The sequence below is a fragment of the Episyrphus balteatus genome, chromosome 4 (genome assembly GCF_945859705.1).
Source record: "Episyrphus balteatus chromosome 4, idEpiBalt1.1, whole genome shotgun sequence".
Taxonomy (NCBI): Eukaryota; Metazoa; Arthropoda; class Insecta; order Diptera; family Syrphidae; genus Episyrphus; species Episyrphus balteatus.
In genome coordinates, this window is record NC_079137.1 from 16,071,198 (window position 1) to 16,094,204 (window position 23,007).

Genomic DNA, 23,007 nt, shown 5'->3' on the forward strand with positions numbered 1-23,007 from the left:
CCCAACAGAAAAGTTCCTGAAATTTTACTATCTTTTAGCTTGAATTTCGTTCTTCAATGGTTAAGAATATGGAGAAAGCAAAAAAAAAGGAAATTTTCTCCATTTTTCCGATTGAGAGCCATTCTCCCGAAACAATTTCCCTGGGAATTTTTGTTTAGAATAGGTCTGAATATAAACAGGGTGTCCGATAGGGAATGGACAACCCTAAAATGGCTGATAGCTACACTTATGACTGTTCCAAAAACAGATATAAAAAAGTGCTATCGCAACCAGTTCATAAAGTATTGATTTTTTTTCGTTCAGTGTATTTTAAATTTTATCATCTTGTGTTTTCGTTCACTACAACCACAAATGAATGAATTTTATTTATTTCTTTTTTTATAATTTTTTACAATAATTGGCTGAGTACATATTAAGTTTAAAAACTTCATAGCTATTGCACATTTTTCTTAAAAAAAATTTGAAATCTGTTTTTCGAGCAAAATGAAAAAAAGTATTTTATGAAAAATTTTAAACTACTGTGGTACAAAATAAATCAAAGGAACCTAGGTGGCCACCTTTTTTAAAAATACTCTCAACTAAGAGGAATTTCAAAATGGTAAAAGGTTTGTCATACCTAGAGTTATAAGGAAGTTATCGGTACCATGAGTCTGGTCAAATAAGACTCAAAAAAAGGGGTGAGGTTACAAAAATTCCCAGCAAGCTAAAATTTGGTAGGATTGTTGGAAACACCATCATAAATAAAACCTAAAAAGTCCTCATCGATCCGAGACCTGGAAAAAAAATTACTCGGGGTCAAAGGTCAAAAAACGATTTTTTCTCGATTTTCACCATAACGGTAAGTGTTATCAAAAAATTTTCAATGCGAAAATTGTAGACCAGCTTATTATCTATAAAAAGTGTCATGACACTTTTTTTCCTCAGACCCACCGTTTTTGAGATATAACGATTCAAAAATTTTGAGTTGTAATCGTCATAATCAGGTCTATTCTAAACAAGAATCCGGGGGATATGTTTTCTGGAGAAGGGATCCCAACTGAAAACTTCCCGAGATCTCAGTCTCTTTGAGCTTGAATTTTGTTCCCCCATGGTTAAGATTGGGAGCCCTTCTTCCGAAACTATTTCCCCGGGAATTTTTGTTTAGAATAGAAATGTAAATGTAGTTGCATCACGGTTTTACACCACTGAAGATGTAAGAGAAGTAAAAATACACTAAGACCCCACATACGCGATTAGGCTCATACGCGATTAGGCTTATTCGCGATTAGGCTAATTCGCGATTAGGCTTATACGCGATTTAGTTTTTACGAACTTTCCTCCAAAAACAACATCTTTTTCGGGTATATTACCAAGTTTAGGTGTGGCTTGGTTATCAGCTAGACCCAAAAGACTGGGGTTGGAAGTTGGTCAACAATGCACCAGAACCTGTTCCAACATTATTCCCACCTGCACCGGAAAAACTGCTGAACACAATTTTTTGCAACTGTAAAAAGGGATGTAGTGCTAAATGTGGTTGCAAAAAAGTTGGACTGTTTTGTTCTGTAGCATGCACAAATTGTCAAGACCGGTCGTGCTCCAATGTTGAATCACCAACAATTGAGGATTCATTTGACACCAACGAGGAGACAAGCGATGTGTCATTATTAACTTGCATCCAGGACCAAGAACAAGAAGAAGTTGAAGAGGAAGAGAACTATGACACAGATGGATAAATCTACCTATTTTTTTTTTTTGTATGAACCCCAATAAATCCGTGGAATAAGCCTACCGGGGAAACCACATTAAAAAAAAACGCGCTAGGTACACTACCTCAAAGGTGGCGTGGAAACGTGTGCATAATTATGACGATTACAACTCAACTTCAACTTTTTGAATCGTTATATCTCAAAAACGGTGGGTCTGAGGAAAAAAAGTGTCATGACACTTTTTATAGATAATAAGCTGGTCTACAATTTTCGCATTGAAAATTTTTTGATAAGACTTTTCGTTTTGCTAAAAATCGTGAAAAACCCATTTTTTGACCTTTGACCCCCCGTAAATTTTTTTCCACAACTCGGATCGATGAGGACTTTTTAAATTTTATTTATGATGGTATTTCCAACAATCCTACCAATTTTCAGCTTGCTGGGAATTTATGTAACCTCACCCCCTTATTTTAGTCTAATTTGACCGGACTATTAGGACTTCTGTAGCTAAAACACGGGCCCCTGCACGTAACATGATACAATCGATTGTGATCGATACAATCGAGTATCGACAGCATCTAATTTGGTTCAATCGAAGGCTTTTAAAAGAAAATACTCGATCGATCCAAAATAGGTTTTGCCACTGCTCGATTGTTTCGAGTTAACTCGATTTTACAAAGTTGCACCTAGTTTTTTAAGCATGCTGCCCGTAAAAAGATTACTGTACGCATATAACATATAGACAGCTGATAAAAAAAATCTTTACGTTAAGTGCTTTATAAATACTTTCACAATATCATTCAACTTTTTGTAAATACGATATTTTCGCACCTCTTCTTCTTCAAGACATTTTCAAAGTCTAATTGCTAGATCACCATTGAACCACCAACCTTAAACCAAACGAAAATAAAACCACCCAACTATAAGAATACATCACATCTAAACAAAAATGTGGTATTAGTTGTCTATAAATTGACCCAATTCACACTTGGATACAAATTAATAGTAATTTTGTTTATCTATCCATGAAGTAACAGAAAAAAAAAACACACCAAACCAAATAGAAAAGCTCAATGCATCCATTAATTTGAATTGGGGTTGACTGCAATTCATATCCATTTATATGCAGACACGCGGGCCGACTCTTCTTTTTTTTCATTTAAATTTTGTTTAGACTTTCTTGAGTAAGAAAAAAAAAAAGAAATAGAAACAACCGATGGTCTTGTACTAGCCCCAATAGCTTATACAGCAGCCACCAATTGATAGACATGATGTTTATTTTCTTTTATTTCATTAATTTCACTTTTATAGATACATCCGAGACGGAGATGTACTGGGTGGAAAGAAAAACGCGTTTCTATTATTAGTTGCTGCTGCCACACGGAAACTTATTGAAGAAGCTCTGTATTTTCGATTGACCAAAAAATGTGTCAAAAGGAATTTTCGTCTTGTCGCTCGAGACAAGTCGAACTCAAAATTAAAAAAAAAAACACTTCACAAAATAAAAATAAAACTCATCATGTTAAAAGGTTATTCATTCTTCATTCAAAGAAGACAAAACAAAAAATATCTCGAAAAGATGCTGCGTCAGAATTTTCTATACAAATTTGTGCTTGTTGTTGTTTTGTTTTCTATAGTTCTTACTCTGCGACTGACCTTTGTGCGATTTTTTTTTTATTAAAAACAAAAAACGTGTAGGGGTTTTTTTCTTGTTAAGGCTTCTACCTTGATCTAGTTTCTATTTTGAACCAAAGTAGGCATGCTTATGTGTGACTGGTAAAAAAAAACTCCATCCGTCCGTCATCGCCTTTGGTCTAGCTGCGAGAATCAATTTTCAATTGAAAATTAAAATGATTAGTAATCAAATTGAAAATACTTTAACAGACTAAAGAGTTCTTTTAAGATGTCTGTTTCCGTTGAAGTATTTGATCTTAATTAATTACAATTTAGGGTGTGATATTCTTTCGAACAAGTGAAATACATTAAGGGATAGAAGGAAATGAATTAGAGACTTCCATGTGGGGATCTTTTTTCCCCAAAAAAAAGTATCTTTTATCTATGAGTGGCAGATACAAATTAAGTAAACTTCTTATTAGTTTCTGGCGTAGACTGACAAGACTAGAGCAAGCCATTTATAGCTCGCAACCATTTTTGTCTTGAATTGAATCTGTTATAATATTGTTCTATCGAAGTTCGAAATTTGTATTATAAGCTAAATTATATAAAGCTTAAAATGCTAAAATCTATAATACAATTAATCCCTTATTCTGATAAATTAAATACTGAAAACAACATTTGAAAATCAAAGCCACGGTAGGCGCTGACACTTCAGTGAAGTCTTTTATATATCCATCTTTCAACTGATCGATATCTACACTCTTTGTACATACATACAGTGGTGGAAAAATAATAATTAGAAACACGCTCTTTCTTTTCAAAATATTTGTATGTTCTTAATATTAATAAAAAATATTAGAAATATTTTTTAACAGAAGTATTTGAAGAGCTTGATGTTTTACTAAGGATCTCCTCTTTATTGCACCTTCTTTTTCTAAAATATAAGGGGTTGGTGTGTCAGGAATATTGTTAAGGACGTTTTATTATTTTTTTGGAGCATGTATTTTTCGAGGACTGCAACCACATTAACCAACTAATAGAAATTAGTTGGTGATAGTCCTTTTTATTAATTGTACGTTTAATTAATTGACCAAGTTTGGCAAATGTAAATGCTAAAAATCAAAAACAGGATATTTCTTAGTAATTTTTCCTCAGTGTTTCTAATTATATTTCCACACAAAATTGGACTATATTTTAGATTTTTTGCAATATTTTTCTTTTGTTTAATTAATTCTAAAATTTTTTTCTTAAAATGTTACAAGGATTATATCATCACTTGTGTTTGCTAAAAATTTGTTAAATATTTTGTATTTATAGTAAGAAAAAAATAACATTTTGTAAACAAGGAGGATGTTTCTAATTATTTTGCCACCACTGTAGGTGATATTTTAAAAATTTATATTTGTACATTTCAAAAATTCTTTTAGTAAAAAATCGATGTTTGCATTATAATTTAAGAATCTGCTTCTTTTAGACTGTCGAATTTATATTGAAATTCTATATTGCTAGTAACAACGGATCATATTCTGCTTGTTGTCAACTGCAAATTTAGGTAGTGGCTAGACCTAAAAAATTTGCATCCTTGTATTAATCGCCAACCGAAGAAGTAAAACACGATCAACTTTTGGTAGAACATAGGTATCGACTATACCAGCAGACAAAGTTTAAGATGTTGTACTTTTTGACAGCCAACAAAGTTTCTAACAGATGGTAACGTTGATGGCATTATGGGGCTCCCTTTAATTTCCAGATAGCTTTAGAAACCGCCTTGAATGTGATAGAAAGCGAAAAAGCTTTTAAATATGTATAATGGATGTTTACTAGATGATTTATTTTGTTCTAACAGAATCATTTAGTTAGAATAAAAACCCTTATTGTAGACGTAAATATAAATTTTATTAGATGAAATGTTTGAAGATACTTTCTTTGACTGATATGAATAATTCTGATCGATATTTTACATCTTTTTTTTAAGGGTTAATAGACATTCTTTACTGCTTTACTAATAACGCTTCATTATTTTTAAAAAAATCCGCCTCCCTATAGCTTTTTTCTTCTACTTTCTTCTACTCCAGACGAACTCATAAATACTCGTAGCTTCTACTTCCAGATTTTTTTCCTTTCAACTCATTACCCAACTAGATGTCTGTCTCGTTTCATAAAATCCCCGCACAGTATAATGCGATTTAAAGTAGAACCCCATTTAAGGCGTTAAAATATTGCAATAAAATCATTCTCACCGAGTTACTCAACGACCACATCCCTTAAATTCTCAAAAATGACTTCATGTAGCTCGCCATTTTTCTGCTTGTTCCTCCTATGCAATGTTCCTCTGTACAATAAATAGGAATTTTGTTACACCCTATTACATTTTATTAACTAATTTTGAGGTTTTAGTCATAAGACTGTACCACTGTATTACTTTATTAGAAATCTATGAACGTTGAACTTCATGGGGAAATTCAATGCGATACTGATGAAGTCTCTTTTTCGTGATAACCATTAAAGGAGTGTTGATAGGATTTTACTTTTTTTTTGTTTAAAGAAGTCAACTTGGTTTTTATCTGTCATTGGCAATAAAGTCAATCGGATAGAGCCCATAACACGTGCCACGTGACTTGAAATTAGTGTGACAGCGACTTGAAATGATATCGACCCCACATCGAGAGAAGAAGTGTGCCTTGAGATTAGAGATAATTTTATCTTTGGTTGACAAAACGATAAATTTTCGATTTTTAAAGGTTCAACTGATGTCAGAGGAAAATTCTTGGTAACGAATTGTGAAAAAATCGTTTGAATTGAGTGTCAATGGTTTTTTGGTTACTAGAAGATGGTAATAACAACTATCTAATGGGTATGCAAATAGCATTGAAAATTTGATTCCCAAAAATGTTTAATTAAAAACAAAGTTTTTTTTAAGTCGTCTTTTAAAATATAAGAACATATCTACATTATATCTTACAGCAAGAAAAACAAGTGATTCGTCACAACTAAAAACCAGACTCCTTAATAACTTCTTGAATGACCCTGGACGACATATGACCTATTCCTATTTTAGGTATCTACGTTAAATGAATGTGACATTCTTACGACATATTCACTTACATGGATAACTTTTCCATAACCAAATATATAATAATACCCGACCGACCGACACGTCGCGAATTGTTTCGTCGTCATCGTCTTTCTATTTGACGTTTAATGTAAATTTTACACTCAAATGTCAGAACAGCAGCGCCATTTCGACAGCTTGATATGTCCTCGTATGGTGCAACATCATTGTGTGCTTAAATTCTGCCAAACATACTATTACCATCGCAACCCATGTTGTTACTTTATGGATTTGTTTTTCTTTTTTTTTATTGCAAATTTTTGTATTCCTTGAAAAGATTTTTTTGTTTTGTATCTATTCGCATTTAGTTTTAGTTCTTGGGTTGTGTGCTAGGAAAATACTAAACGAATTAAACTTTTTTCTGATGTTTAAAAGGGTGTTTCGTTGTTGAACGGATAAAAAAGAAAAACGCTTACATTTTTTTTGTTTTTTTTTTTTTAATTTTAGTAGATGCTGTTTTTTTAATCCTGAAAGCCACAAGTTTTCGGAATCTTCCTTGTCAATAAACTTTTTGGGAAATTTGATTAGTTCGTTGAATCAAAATTAAAATAAATATATTTTAAGGCTTTAACGCAGCTCTACCTTTAGAATATTTTTTTAAATAGGTTTCTATATTTTAAGGAAATAAATACTTTTTTCTCATAAAGATACTGAGACACCCTGTAAATGTGAATGCAAACATTAAGTTTTTTTAATACCCACATAAGTTTAAGTTGCATAAATTTTCGATTTTCTTGTGGGTCTTTAATAGTTTCCATATGGGTGCTGAATTCAATTATGTAAATAGAAAGAAAAAAAAATAATTTAAAGAAAAACGAAAACACTCAAAAGGCCGGCATTATACTTATACATACCTGACTATAAGGTGGAATAATAAATCGAATAAAAATACAAATTAAGTGGTTTGAAAGTGTTATGAAGAAAAAAAAGATACAAAGCTAAATGCTGACTTGGGAAAAGGCCAAATTTAAATTATTTTGACCCAAAAAATAATAAGCTGACTTTGGTGTTCTGGAAATCGAATGCATTTTTTTCCTTTGTACGACGAGAATGTCTATGTAGTTCTGTGTTTGTGCGTTTTTTTACCGAAACTTGACCTAGCTTTCACTGGGAACAAATAAATACATTTCAACCTGATTGAAATGGCCTGTAAAACTTTGTCTGAGTTAAAAAGTCCCAAAATATTACAATCCAGTAATTAGTAGTTCCAAAGAATCAGTTTCATACACATATGAGCAAAAATAAAATAAAATAAAATAAAATAAAATAAAATAAAATAAAATAAAATAAAATAAAATAAAATAAAATAAAATAAAATAAAATAAAATAAAGTAAAATAAAATAAAATAAAATAAAATAAAATAAAATAAAATAAAATAAAATGAAATGAAATGAAATGAAATGAAATAAAATAAAATAAAATAAAATAAAATAAAATAAAATAAAATAAAATAAAATAAAATAAAATAAAATAAAATAAAATAAAATAAAATAAAATAAAATAAAATAAAATAAAATAAAATAAAATAAAATAAAATAAAATAAAATAAAATAAAATAAAATAAAATAAAATAAAATAAAATAAAATAAAATAAAATATAAGCAAACCACAAAACAACGTCTGTTTCACTTGAAATGTATTCCTTTTTTGATTTTTATCAAAAACTAACAATTCGAATTACGTTAGTTCTTCTTTAAAAACTCATTCGATAAATATTCTTGATTTTGTTAAATTATTGGAGTTCCATCAGATATCATTTGTATATTATATTCCTCCTTAATTTCGGCAAAATAATGACATTCATAGATCATGGATGATTCTGTTTTTTTTTTTTTTTTCTTTATCATTATAAGAATACCTAGTTATTTAAAGGTTTTCATAAGATAAAAACCAATCTATTTGATTGTTTAACATTAGATTGCTTCAATATTGACTGCATCTGCATCAACAAAAAATAAAATCAATTTCATTGACATTCCTGTTATAACAAAAGTAGCTATTTAAGTATCATATCCATATCTATCATGATACACAAATTACATTTTCATGTACCTACAAAGTACTTCAGACTTTGTACATAGCAACGACCGATGACGATACCATAATCAAATAGTTAAGTAAAAATCTCGAGAAATTGATCGTAATACTACAAAAGATCAATGAACAATATGAATATGCCATCTCTGAGAAAAACAGAAACAAACAACAAACCACAATGTTTGGTGAAAGTTGTCGTTGGAAAAACTAATTTTCTTTCATGAATATAATAATAGTATACAAATCTGGTGATACACACACTCACAGAAAAACTTTGATATCTAACATGCATAAAATAAAATTGGACTTGATAGTATCTTTATTTAAAGTTGGAAAGAAAATTAAAAAAAAAATCTTTGAACAGGTGCTCGGTTGTGGTCCATAGCCGCACACACAACACAAAATAAAATGAACAGGTTGGTCGGCATCGTTAGGTATGTAGGTATATTTTAGTTTATAAGTTGTGTGAAATTGTATCTGCACAAACTTTATGGTTTGTGTATCTTTTTCGTGCTCTAAAGCAAATTCTTATTCATTCTACATCACTTTGACATAGCATGTTTCTCTTTTTTCTTACTGAGGCTCCTATAATATAAAGTAGGCCTGCACTCATGGCTAAACGATTTCAAGTGATGGCTTTTTGCTCTACACTGAGAGAAAAGTCGAATGCAAATTTGTGAATTTCATTCAATAATTTTGAAACTTTGTCAAAAAGTCGATGATTTTTATGAATACAAATCTTCCGTGCCCATTTATTCATAATGTTGATTGAACTTTGTAAAAAAATTTCAATCAGTTCGTTATAATGTTTTGATATTTCACTTGCTAAAACCAACTAACTGCAGTACTTTTTAAATAGTTTTAGTTTTCAATGTCACCTCCAGTTTCATTTTTAAGTACCTAAATGAGTCTATTGACTGCAGTAAGTCATGGAACTTATCTACTTTTGATTATAAAATTGCAGTAAAAAGACTTTAAAACATTAAGAACTATTGAGTAATTGACTGCATCTAAAATTTCAAAAGTTTCTGTTAAATAAGACAACAGAAAAACAGATCTTAAGATTAAGATAAGTCAATAAGTTCTTCAGTTATAGCTAAGCTCAAGTTAAGTTGTCAGTTAAAATACCTTTTTTTAGTTAAAACTAACTTCAAACTGTTTTAAAGCCTACTTAACATTTCAAAAGCAGAACTTTATAGCTTTCACATATACCAGACTTTTTTTCTCTAAGTGTATAAAAACTCAGAGAATTGCTCTGCTTCTTTGGTACACAAAGTATACATGACTGGAGCCACCAGATGATATCGGGAATGGAAATGGCTAAATGATTTTCATATCCTTCCATCTCCATCGTCGCGTCTTAGTTTTTTTCTTTTTGTTTTGTTTTTATACTTTATTTTTTTTTTTTCATTTCATATTGTTTGAGTATTGTTATTGCGTTTTATGCCAAAGTGCAGTGTACGGTTACAAAATGTACTATATCCATCAGCATACTGCATATGCTATACCTATGCACTTACAATAGCTCCATCTATTGCATTTTATACCTTGTTGTTGGGATCTCATTTTTTTTTTCTCATCTTGAGTTCGATTGCTCTTACTCTTTATACAAAGTTTATGAAAGGTATGTAATGTAGGTTTATATATGTATTACGTGTAACGTGTATAGTCTAGAACGATGATGGTGGCAGGCGTCGTGTATCTTTTGGTTGAATGTGAAGGCAGTGGAGTAGGTAGTTGCACCATAAAAGTTGCTGGTCGCAGTGTTTATGTTTTTTTTTTCATTTTTTTTGGGGAGAATGCTGTAAGAATTACGTGAAGGCGAAACATGGCTTCAGCGATCATATTAAGCGGAACGAAAAAGTGGAAACAAACGTCCGGTAGCTGTTTGATATTTAGACGAAGAAAGAACAATTATAAACTTTACCGTATAGGTGCTGCTGAAACAAGTGAAGCATTTAATTCGAAAGATTTTTGAATAGAAACAAAATAAGTCGTGAGAGATTTTTTACTTGTAAGCTGCCCTTAGTATAAAAAGGTTATTTTGCAAAATAAATTTTGGTGATGCAATTTTGTTAGCAAATTTATTACTTTACTGAACTCCTTCTGACATAAATATTAGAATATTTCATTTTATTAATAACACGGTGGGACACTCCAAAAAATTACGCGGGCAGACACCTTTCAAGTTTCGTAGAGCTGGTTGCACTGATTAAAAAAAAGTGTGTAAAACTTCTTTTTTTTGAAATTGTTCAGCTTGCACAGTCTAAGATGATTAACAAAATAACAATTAACTACGTTGTTGAAAAGGTATAAATGTCTTCCCAAAACAGTTAACAAAATCTTAAATTTGACGAATTTAGATTTTGTTCAATGGATGAAGGTTCAAAAATACGTTTTTTTGGTCCTAAGTCCGGATTTGGGAATGTTACGGAATTTTTGCATACCGTTTTGTTATCAATGCAATAAGTTCTAGAAAAAATGATAGATCTATGCCTGAGTATATTTTTGTACCCTTTTTTTAACACAGTGACATATCTTATAAATTACATACCAATTTTCTTCATATGTTAGAAATTTGTTAAAAATGTTTTTTTATATTTTTTTTACTAATTCAATGAAGTTTTCTGTTGAGTTCCAATCCAAGAAGCAAACCTACCTACATTTTATTTTAAAGTTATGCAAACAGCATCATGCAAACATAATATTTCTTCTTAAACTACCTATTCAATGAAGCACAACGCCAAAAAACAACATCAATTTTAACGATCGCATGCATAAAAGTAAACCTCATTTACAATACCTTACATTGTTATGAAACTTAATTTACATAAGAGTCACAATTATATTGTTTTATTAAAAATGAAAATGGAAAAAAAAATGCAATTTTAATTATAAAAAAAAAACAAACAATATCGAAACTCCTCTCTAATTTATTTAAAAAGATATATATGTATTCACCTATCTAGATACATTTTGTTCATCTTCAACACACGGCTAGGTTTACACATAGGTATATAGATAGTAACTATAAACAAGAGTAAATCGTGAAAAAGCAAATTACAAAACTTCAATCCTCAATTATTACAAATTTGTTTAAAACAAGTGAAGCATTTTATCAGAAATTTTATTAAATAATTTTGTTTTTATTTTTATATGAAGCCAAATTTCGCATTCAAATATTGCGTAGACAATTTCGTCATTAATATAACGGAAGAAATTAATGAATAATTTACTTTCAAGCTCTTAAATATTTAACAAACTAGAAAAAAAGAAAGAATATAAAAAAAAAAACAATATTTATCAGTAAGTATTGCGGACATTTTGAAACTTGGCCAAGAATTTCAATCACATTCCTTTTTTTTCGTCTTCTTTATGGCTTGTTCACAGTATTATTATTTATTTTGAAAGAAAAAAAACAAATAAACATAAAAATTCGTTGAGCACTCAAATTGTGATTGTGACTTATGAGTCACCCACACGCCACACATATCTCGTGTAGAAATTATTGAGAAATAAACACGATGCCATAGAGGCTGGCTAAATGTTTTATGTTTTTATTTTTTGTTGATTAAATTGTTGCTTGATTCTTTTTCTTTTATTGTTTGTAAGCTGATTAACCAAGTTAACTGTCAGTATTTTATGGATTACATATACAAATCAATGTGACACTAGTTCATTAATGTTTACCTTCAATACACTCTTTACCCACTAATTTGACCTTTTTTGTCTTGCCAAATTCCACTCAAAGTTGTTAATATGAACACAAACCTCTTTGCTATCTCTTTTTAATGTGGTATTCTTAGTAGTTCAGTTGTGTGTCATTGCATGTTGACGTTGAGTGAGCCCGGTTTAAACTTTAACGTTCTCCTTGTGCTGCTGGACTGGGTTTCATTCAGTGACGGACTTAAGTGGAAGAGTTATTTAATATTCATGAGCAAAAAGGCTCCATTTTTACGAATTGCACAACTCATTTGGCTTTGTAATAGATTCTAAAAATAATCCTAAATCTTTTGGTTAATTGTTGCAGGCATGCAAAGTAAGTTTCCATGAAAATTAAGCTAGCTTACTTGTTCAACTTCATCTTGTTAGTGAAGGTGAAATCAAGTCACTGCCATATCCTTCAACTATCATCAACTAGTGACACGTGGATATATTAAACAAGAAAGGTCCTAGCCGCGATCTCTGTGGAACTCCTGTCCTGTTTGTCTTCTTTGCTTCTTCTTCTCTTTATCTTTTCTTAGGAGTAAATTGTCCAAAACTTTGGAAAACCCATGCAATAAGCCACCGTGATTGGCCTGTATCCTTCCATGTTGATTTTTTCATTAAAGTCGGGACCCAAGACATTTAAGTCCGGCATTGGTTAAATTAATCATTTTTCTTAATGTTTTCTTCATCATCAACAACAACTGTTTGGAGCAGTAATGGCTTAAAGGAAAACCGGTATAATTGCGGTGTTTTCTCTTTTTGGTTTTCATTCTTTTTTGTTGTTACTTTTTTATTTTTGTTGCTTTTTTAGTTATCCATTGTTCAGCTTGCGCTTGCCCGATTTATTTATTTTTATTTTTTTTTTTTTTTGTGTTCGAATTCACATCAACAACTGTCACACGGGCCAAGGTGACAAGAGGGAACAATAACAAAGCATATTCATATGGCGGCGAAGCATTAATTTTTCGATATAATAAGCATTCAGCTCATAAAAGTCTCATGTCTAGATATACCTTCATTTCATATAAAACTTAATACAACCGCCATGCCATGTGTTGTTTGTTTGCTTTTTTTTTATTCCTGTGGGGAGAAGGTGTTACTGACCTGATAAACTGAGTTTTTGATTGGTAATCAGTTTATTTTATTTATTAGGTATACCATACCAATATACATATATTTTTGAAGCAAATAAAATTTAATATGTAGATAAATAATGCGCTTTCATTAGTTTTAAACTGATTTGAAGACTATTTGGGGAAAAATATTTATTTAATCCAAAAAAAAAAAAAACTAATCAGGTGAAGTGATTAAAGAATGTTTGGATTTTCGGTTTTTAGGAGGTATTTGGAAGATTTTTTTGGGCATTTTGGAAATGAAAACTGATGAAGATGGATGATATTTTTTTTCTGTTATAAATCTCGGGTCGCCAGCTAGTCGATAAAGAAGAAGTATTTAATAATACAATTTTTGATTGTTGGATTTCATGAACCTCGCTTTGCTGTTGAAAAGTTTACTTTCAAGTCTTACCCAAATTTTAGAATTTATTTTGTTCAAGGAGTTCCATTTCGTTTATAGTGGCATGAAAACTTGCTCAACAAGGATTCCTTTTTTAAAAAGAATCCAACCGCAAATCAAATTATTACCAACAATTTCGACGAAAATTTCGACAGTTGTGATTTCTGCTAAGATTTAATTATTTTTAAAACCTCATTGAGTTCTTTTTGTTCTTTCTGGTAATAAATTAATGCTCCAAGGCCGTCACGTCAAAATAGTCTTAACTCGGTACAAAGAGCGTTCTCTCTTTGGTTTAGCGTATAGCCTTTAATCTCTGTAAATAAGTTTACATTAGACATGTGTGCACTCAAAAGATTGTTTTTTGAGTATGTTTAATTCCTTCCGTTGAAAAATACCCCTTCGCTCAATTCTGGTTCGCAATATTCGATATGCGAATCAGCTGCCATTGACTTTTAAAAACACCCACTTACCATCACTTCAATCCTTGTGTATAAGCCTTTTTTAAGCTCCAAACGCATCACAAATTTCTCTGTCAAAAACTCTAATCTCCTATACAAAATCTAATAGCGGCTGTCAATATTACGCTGGTTCTGCCTCTGTCGAAAACTTGACAGCAAATTTGTTTGTCCCCAGTAAATATATGCCTATGCCTACAGTTTCTATAGATCTCCCTATATTTCCTGTCAAGCAAGTATATTTAATAATCCGATCGGATTTTTTTCTGTCCATAAGTCCTTTTACTTCGGCATCATGTGGCACTTTTCCTTCATCATTATCATATCGAATGTAGAAACATGTTTGGAAATGCGTTGTTTAAAAAAAAGGATACCCAACAACAAAACAATCCACACTCCTCATCGTCATCATCATCATCCCTCGATTTATGGGTTCTTCAACTTTTTTTTTGTCTGAGTTGATGGATTTAAATTCCAAGAACACATCCTGGTGGTAAATCCGGTTAGACGAGAGGGCTGCTGGTAAAAAATTGCCACACGCCAAATGGGAAATGTCGTTGGATAACAAAACAAAAAAAAAGACTTCCAACCCCCCGAAATCGGAATAATGAACACGCGTGTGAGGTCAGTGACTTGAGGCTCAGAGTGGTATATCCTTCCGGCTTTTCAACTTGTGTGATGTCGAGGACAAAAAAAGGGACAAGCCGACCTTGATTTTTGATACTTTTTTTTGGGATAATGAGAGAATATTTTTAGACCAATGAATGTAACATGTGTGATAGAGTATTGGGTATTTTGTGTCCTTTATTTCGATTGGCAATTTGTGGGACCTATTGGTAATCCTGAAGTGGAAAATCAATTACCTAGTATTTCTTTATTTCACAAGCACTTATCGCAAAGAAAAAAATAGAATCCCATTTATATGACAATAATGAATGCAAAGCGATTTTTATTGATTTTTTTCATGTTTCCTTAGCAAGAGGGTTGGTTGGTTGGCTTTGTGTACCGTTCATAACTCAATTTACCTCATTTCTTCGTTTCATTTCATAACCACGAACTCCATGCCAACAAGGAAACCAAATATAGAGTAATAATATAAAATTGTAGAGTTGGTTTGAAAGCAATGATATGGTTATTGATTTTCTACCACCCCTCTCTTTCTCCCTCTGTCGAGTTTGGATAAGACAGGGTTGGAATTGGGATTCGTATATATTTATTCGAGTACGTCCTTCCAAACGACAACACCGACCGACGATGACGTCGACCCACATTCAACCTTCGATAGAGTACACATCTTCACTTTGCATGTCTCATGCGATTTCAACATCCATCGTGCTACTTAAGCGCACTTTCACTTTCATCTTTTTACGATTTGATTTTTTTTTTGTTCCCACTTGAGGGTTGCTTGCAACAACCCTAACGTAGCCCTTTTTTATCAATTTCTTTTATTTTTTTCTCATTGCGAGTTGGAAATTATGATTTCTTCCTTAGAGAGGAGGATCAATGGCATACAATTGCATCTGTGTAATTGAGTTCACAAGGATGATGGGTTTCCCACGTCGTCAAATGCACTTGGCATCATATCGTCGTTTTTCCAAGGGTGGTTGTTATAGGTAAGCTTGTAGTGCTTCTGGTTTCTGCTTTGTAAAAGAGGGTTGCATTTGCATTTTGATGAAAGATGGGAGAAAAAAATATTTTTGTTTCATTAGCAGAATTTGTGTGAATCCACGAGGGAAGTAGCGGTAGTTCTATTTTTGTTGTTTCAAGCCAGATAAGTGTACTTAAATCGATGATTAACGAATGCAGTGTAAGGGTGATTTATCAATAACTTAAATAAAAAGTAAAAAAAAAAGAAAAAGAAAAAAAATATGAGAAGGTACTTTTAAATAAATTGTCATTAAAAGAATTGCCAACGTGTCAACGATAAATTAACGCTAGTTTTAATAGCTTGGTCAAGGTGAACAAATTCAACTGGTACTAATTGATACTTAATCTGATGAAACTAAACAAGCTAAAAAACCGAATTAATTAGAGCCTAATAAAAGGTAATAACGTCTTCTTTCAAAATGCAAAGGCTTAAAGGGTCAAAGTTTCTAGTTTTGTTATCCAACCTATTTAAAGGTTCTAAGTGATAATTATGAGGATTGGTTAGAAGTACATAAGAGATTGATTTTGCTACAAAATAGATAAAACTGGGAGTTTTGGAGGATGCCTTATTTTTATTTTCAAATTCAGTTGGCCTCATACATTCGAATCCCGAAAAAAAATCTTGTCAAATTGTTGTTGAATATTTAAGGTACCTTATCGGTGCCAACTTCCACATCGGAACTAACGTTTTCAAAATGAAAATAGTATTTTATAAGTGAATTCAAATTATTTGTTTTTACTTACTACTCCAAAACTACATTCGTTTCCGAAGAAGTCAACAATATGATTGATGCCTAAAAACATGTCTTAAATAATATGGGTATACTTTTAACCCTTCAATCTCTTAAGTTCATTCAATGTCTAACAAAATTATCGTTCATCAAATTTCGACCTTTGTTCTTTTTTATTAGAAATTTATCAAATAGAAAATGAATAATGCGTAACAACTATTAAAATGACGAATGGTCGCTATATCAAAGCTTTTACAAAAACCTTGAACGTTTCTTCTTAAAAAAAAAACATTATTAAACTTTTTTATCAAGCAAAAACAAAAACTTCTAATATAATTAATTCAGATGATTGGGCCCCATTTTAACAACGCAACATTTTCCTTATCAAATCGCACGGCTTTTTCCTCTGAACTTTTATAGAAACCCCTCGGTCGTTCGTAAAAGTCTACCGATAAAATAAAACAAAAAAAAAACTATTTCCACATAAACTAAACAAAAGCTACGAATACAAAATATGAAATAAATCTTTTTTTTCCTGAAATATGTATTTACAAATAAAATCCCACAAAATGCAACCAATCTACATTTCTCATCAGTTTTATTTTATTTTATTCAATATATTTTTGTTTTTTTTTTTTGTATTTTGTCGAATTCGAAATTTTCGATAGAGATAGAGAATTTTTATTGAAATTTCAATAAAAACGCATCGCATGCCATTCACAAACAAACAAGACAGTGTTCCGCTCCAATGCACACTTAAAATTAGAAAATAGTTTTTCAGAGCCATCTGATAGTTTGTTTTTGTTACCTCTCTGTTCCGACTTTGGGGATATATGGAGAAGTTTTTTTCCGTTCGTACACCAAACATTCTATAACCTATAAATAGCTCCCAAATAGTGGGCATTTGATTTGATTCTGTTGTTTTTGTTTTTTAGGGTTGGGCCCATGGCTAAGCTTAACTATTGTCAATTCAGTTTGTCTGCAGAGTATCAATGAATTCAATTGATTTTTTGTTTTTGTATTAGTTTCAATACATTATTTGTTTTTTTTTTGTGTTTTTTGTGGATGAATGCGAGACTCGGGCATGTGGAACATGCTTCACTGTTTGTCGTTGATTTGCATGATTTTGTTGGTTTTAATGAAGCATTTTTGTAAATTGTTACAACACACTGAAAAAAATGTCTACCAAATTAAAGTCAATAATCCTAAATTCGATTCATTTGGCCTTAAAGGTTTTTTTGCAAGTAAAATCATTTAAACCTAAAATCAACTTCAGTTAAAGCTCCAAGCTCTGGTTTCTCTATTTGTTCTTTATAAGCATCTATCTTATATGTTTCTTTTTTTGCTACATCGTCGGCCTCATAAGGAAACCTCGTAGCTCCACCTTTTTTCGAAAATGACTTTTGAATGCCATATTTTAGAAAATATGTCAGCGGAACAACCCAGAAAATTTGAAGTCATTCCGAAAACTCTTAATAGACTTAAATTCAAATTTTGCACAGCATTTAACTCTCAACTACTCTGTTCTTTCTTCTACTGTTTTCATAACATCCTTTGATTCAGTACCACATTAAATTTCATTTAAATACAGATTTAAAAGTAAAACCAAGAACTCATCATGTTAAATTAAAATGATTACCTTGTCAATTTTAACATTTTTGTTTTTAAGTACATAGGTATCATTTAAAAAATTTGTCAGTGTACTATGTACTTGATACTCTAGGCTCTAGCTGCCTAACTGAACAGAAATGTAAAAAAAAGGAGTGGAGCTCAGTAACATTAAAACTTAATGAACGAAAATTTTGCGTTTTCCTACAAGTTTTTTTTTAGTTTTGAATATAATTAGAAAATCATGATGCTGTCTGTAATTGTTGTAGTTGTATGTGTTACTTTTACATAGAATAAATTCAAATGAAAATTATATCGATCGTTAGGCAGCGGCTGGTCGTAGCTTATCGAAAAATCGAATGAGTTGTTTCGTACTTCATGATTAAATCTACAACCGTATGGGAATTTAATTGCTTCAATTAAAAAATAGTCTGCTATAGCTGTGTGTGTTTTATAGTTCACTAATGAATCTAAGTAATGATCTCTTTTTTGCGGAAATTTATTAATAATTTTTTTATAATGAATAGGTTTGCAGAAAGTGATCAGATATCGTGTTCATATATGATCATGAAACAGGGCGTGAGAAGAAAAAACGTTCCTTTTTTAGATTCTTCGCTGAAATTCAGTGAACTTAATCGTTGTAGTGATCTGTGATCTTATTGAAGGAATAGAAATGCGCAATAAGTGATGAACAGGTAGTTTTTATTTATTATTTATTATTTATTTCTATTTGCTTGAGTTTCTTTGTAAAAGAGGTTTGCATTTGCAGGCGTTGTCTATTTTAGGTATGACATTTGATAGTTACTTTACCCTTTAAGTATAATTCTGTCAGTTCTATTGAGCATAAAGAATTTTTCCATTGCTTTTGTGTGTACCAATGGCAAGTGAAAGATTCGTAAAAAAATATTTTCTTTCAGTAAAAATTAATTTACAAATGTAATCAGTATTATTAATAGTCCAAACAAACAGTAATTTATGACTCAGTTTTCATTTTTCAAACATTTTGTTAATTTATATATTGATCCATGTAATTTGAACCTCTTAAGAAGTTTTCTACAATGTTCTTTGTCAAACAAAGGCCCGAACTGTATATTCGGACTTAAGATCTGGGGTGGAATCACGTCATACGTTCGTTAACGTGTGGTCGCTATGTGTTCCTATCTTATTCTACTGATTAAATAGAGACAGCATTAGTAAAAACGATAACTTATGATCGTAATAGTGTGCCGTAAATCGACCCCTAGATGGTAGATATTTTTATTTATTGTTCTTCATGCTTTCAATTTGCATTTGGAACCTTTAAAAAATTGGATTTTGTAAACTTTCTCGTTTACACAAGAGAGACTTAAAGGCATTATTTTGCATCAAATACCTGAAGGCTCATTTTCACAACGTCTGATAGCGCACGTGTGGTGTTCGCGGAGTATTGAGTTGCCTTTATTATTTTTAGTTGGCTATGAAATGAAGGTGAAGTTGGCATGGTTTCGCCAAGTTTCAGTTCTAAAAACACGTCTCCCACAGATTTTATATTTTGTTTTGTTTATTTAAACAAAGCCTCTTCTTACATCAATTCAACCTATAAAAGAGCAGTCTGATGCAACCTATTCATAAACCTTATATGTATACCTACCTACAAATAAAATAAAAAAGCATCAGTACCCAACATACCATGTTATGTCTCATACAGGTACAACATTATCTTAAGTCCAACTCAAAGTCAATTCGCCCACATAAATTAACATATTAACAAAGTTTCGTCTTGTTAATGCCCGAGAGCTCATACGAACAAATAAATTATATCGTGAGAATGTGTTTTTAAAATTTATTGAATTAACTGGTTTTTGTGTTCATAATTTATGACTGTGACGTAAAAAAATATTGCTGGAGTATAACATTCCTATCATGAGTCATGCTGATTTGTAATTAACTATTCAATAACTGACATTATGATTGACCAGAGATTATAACAACTTGGTATTAAGATTTAATTACATATTCATAATAAAATGGCCGATAAGTGTTTAATGTTTTAATTATTAAAAACCGCAATTTTCTTTGAACAAAAAAAAGTGTTAAGGTAATAGGAAAAATGCAAGAATAGATTTTGTTCTCATGGTATGTAAAAAAATTAATTAATCTTACCTCCTAGTTAACAAATGGTTATTCTCTTCTTTTTCAATAAAAATGCTATGTGTCCCGAACGTGTATTAAATTCTAAATTTTTCAACTTAGAGTAAAAATAAAAAAGTCCTAAAAAATACCTAACTTTCAGTAACAATTTTATCACAATATCCCACTACTATCTACTTTTTATGAGTACTCGTTTATGGTTCATTTTTAAGAGACAGTGTATCTAATAATAATCCCCAATACAATCTCATAGAAACCACATAAAAGCTTTGAAATAAAATAGGTACTTGAGATATTCCATTAAAAAAGAATGTAACCCAATATGACTGAGTTTTCCCAAAATAATAAACAAAAATAAAAAAAAAAAAGATGAAACGACAAATCCAATTTGATAACATTTGCTTCAGATAATACACGTACACGTACAGTTCATTCAATAATAGAAATATAATATCAGGTTTTGTTGTGATTGTCAATATATGTATATCTATTTTTTTATGAACTGTTCACGATTTTTATTAAAATTTTGTATTTTTATGACAGACAGAATAGATCGATGTTATATTTACGATGCATTTTTTTTTTTTTTTTTTTTTTTTTGAAATCAATACCCAAGCTTCAGGGTTGTTTGAAAAATAATATTTGGTATTCTTCAAACAAAAATAAAATCAATTAGATTATTTTCAAAGTGACGTTATTGACATCTGTCACAGTTGAAATTAGAAAGCATAATGCACTTTACACTGTAACAACTGAATGCAATATGGAGTATTTTAAATAGGTATATTAAAATTGAAGGCTTTGGGGAAAAGATTTCTTGATTTCTTCCAAATTTTTTTTTAATTTTACCTGTGAAAAAATTCAAAAATATAACCCGACTTCTCTCAATATTTGTAACCAAAAAGTATTGAAGGAGAAATTATTCTTCTAACAACAAAAAACATCTTTCACCCAAAATCTTCATTTTATTTTTAGTTCCTATGATAAATTAAAAGTATAAACGTTAAAAAGTTTATGCTTAGAATGATTGACTTTTTGCGATTTATTACAGAACTGTGTCCCACTTTAGAAAAAAACACCTTCATCCTAAAGTATCTTATAAAGTTTTTTTATTTTTAGTTTTAATCCCAAATGTAACTACGTTACCAAATTTGATTTGGGTAACCCATCAATTTTTTCTAATAAAAAAACACCTTTTTAACCCCTTGATATTCGCATAGAAACTCTTTAATAAGCTTCTTCTGTAACAAATTCTCCTATTTTTATTTTGATTAGTCCATAACAACTTTGGTTAACATAATTTGTTTGAACTTTTATGTAAAAGAATTGTGAGAATAGCTCAGATACTTCTTTGAATGAAAAACAAATTCAACGAAAATGACATTAGGTGTATTTAATCCATACAAACAGTAAACAAAATGTATAAAAAAATAAAATGAATTGAATTCCGCACCCATTCTCTTCATTTTATTTCAAAAATTAAAGATTTCAATTCTAAATTTCGACCAAAACAAACAATACTATCCCACTTTTCAGAGCGCCAACCAATAAGAGAGACAAAAATAAAAACAATTTTATAAAAATGTCATAAATAAATTATTAAAAACTTAAAAAAAAACCTAACTATTTGTGAAAGTGTTAACAAAAAAAAAGTTCATACAAAAAAAAATCAACAAATATGGAGTCACCGATTGATAACAATCAAAACGACAATACCAAAGTCGAAGTAATTGTTTTATCAACAAAACCCGTAAACACTTTGAAGAACAACATTGATGCCAAAGATGAATCAACACGCAAGCGCACATCACTCATAATCGTTCCACATCGTAACTCAACCATGATGATGAGCACCGGCGAGGAAGAGGAGGAGAACAGCAATTTAGATCAGTTAAACGATAACCATAACGATAACGATGATGATACCGATACTGATGATCTTAAAAAGCAGAAGAACCAGGAAATTTCCGATTTAACACCCGAACAACAATCGGCGATGATTTCTTCGGTCGAAGACAATCTTTCCGACGATGACCTCAAAAATAAAAACAAAATCAGCAATAGTAATCGGAATTCAATAGCTAGCGTTGACAGTTGTGTATCAACTTCACCATCTTCTTCGGCAACAACAACTACAACATCATCGACGTCAGGCGATGATGTTGCAATTATTGCCGATTATCGAGATTTGGAGGAGAATGGCAATATGATCGACGATGATTTGGGTGTGGAAGAAGAGGAGGACGATAGTGTGGAAGTTCGTCGAATGTCAAATTCATCATCGGGAGTCGACGATTATTCGCTACGTGAGAAATTGCAAAATTTCGTTAATGAATCGTCGTCATTAGTTGATGATTGTTGTAGCCGTAGAGGAGGAGGAGGAGGAGGAAATAACGACAACAACGATAATGGTGGAAAGCATTTTCAAGAGGTAACGGATGAAAAGAAACAACAAAGCATAATGGGATGTGATGCTTTATTGAGTCCCCAGGAGGTACCAATGGGAAGACGATATGCTGAAGTGGCTCAGTTCAAGCACCCCAAATGGTAAGTGAAATTTTTGTTCAAAGAAATGAAATTAAGTGTACCTATAATTTAAAGGCGATTTTATTTAATGTGGATTTATTTCTGAGAAGAAAAGATTCAAACTCAGTTTACCATAATCCATGAATAGGTTAAAGTAAGCATAAATAGAAAAAATAAACCAGAAGTATAGACAGCGCCCTGATTGTAATGTCAATCATTGAAATGTCTTTAACGG

General features: G+C 31.0%; 1 protein-coding gene across 4 annotated transcripts in view; it reads left to right on the plus strand.

Annotated features, from left to right (window-relative positions):
• LOC129918050 (protein sprint) overlaps nt 1-23,007 on the plus strand; it is a 145,730-nt gene that overhangs the window by 35,892 nt on the left and 86,831 nt on the right. The window contains exon 1 of one of the 4 annotated variants that reach the window (XM_055998375.1): nt 21,878-22,793. The exons of 1 other annotated variant lie outside the window; for it this stretch is intronic. In XM_055998375.1, the coding sequence (XP_055854350.1) occupies nt 21,925-22,793 (869 nt within the window). In that variant the 5' untranslated portion in view covers nt 21,878-21,924. Of the gene's footprint in view, nt 1-21,877; nt 22,794-23,007 lie in introns of those variants that run through there. 2 more of the 4 variants (XM_055998373.1, XM_055998372.1) reach the window with 2 other exon arrangements.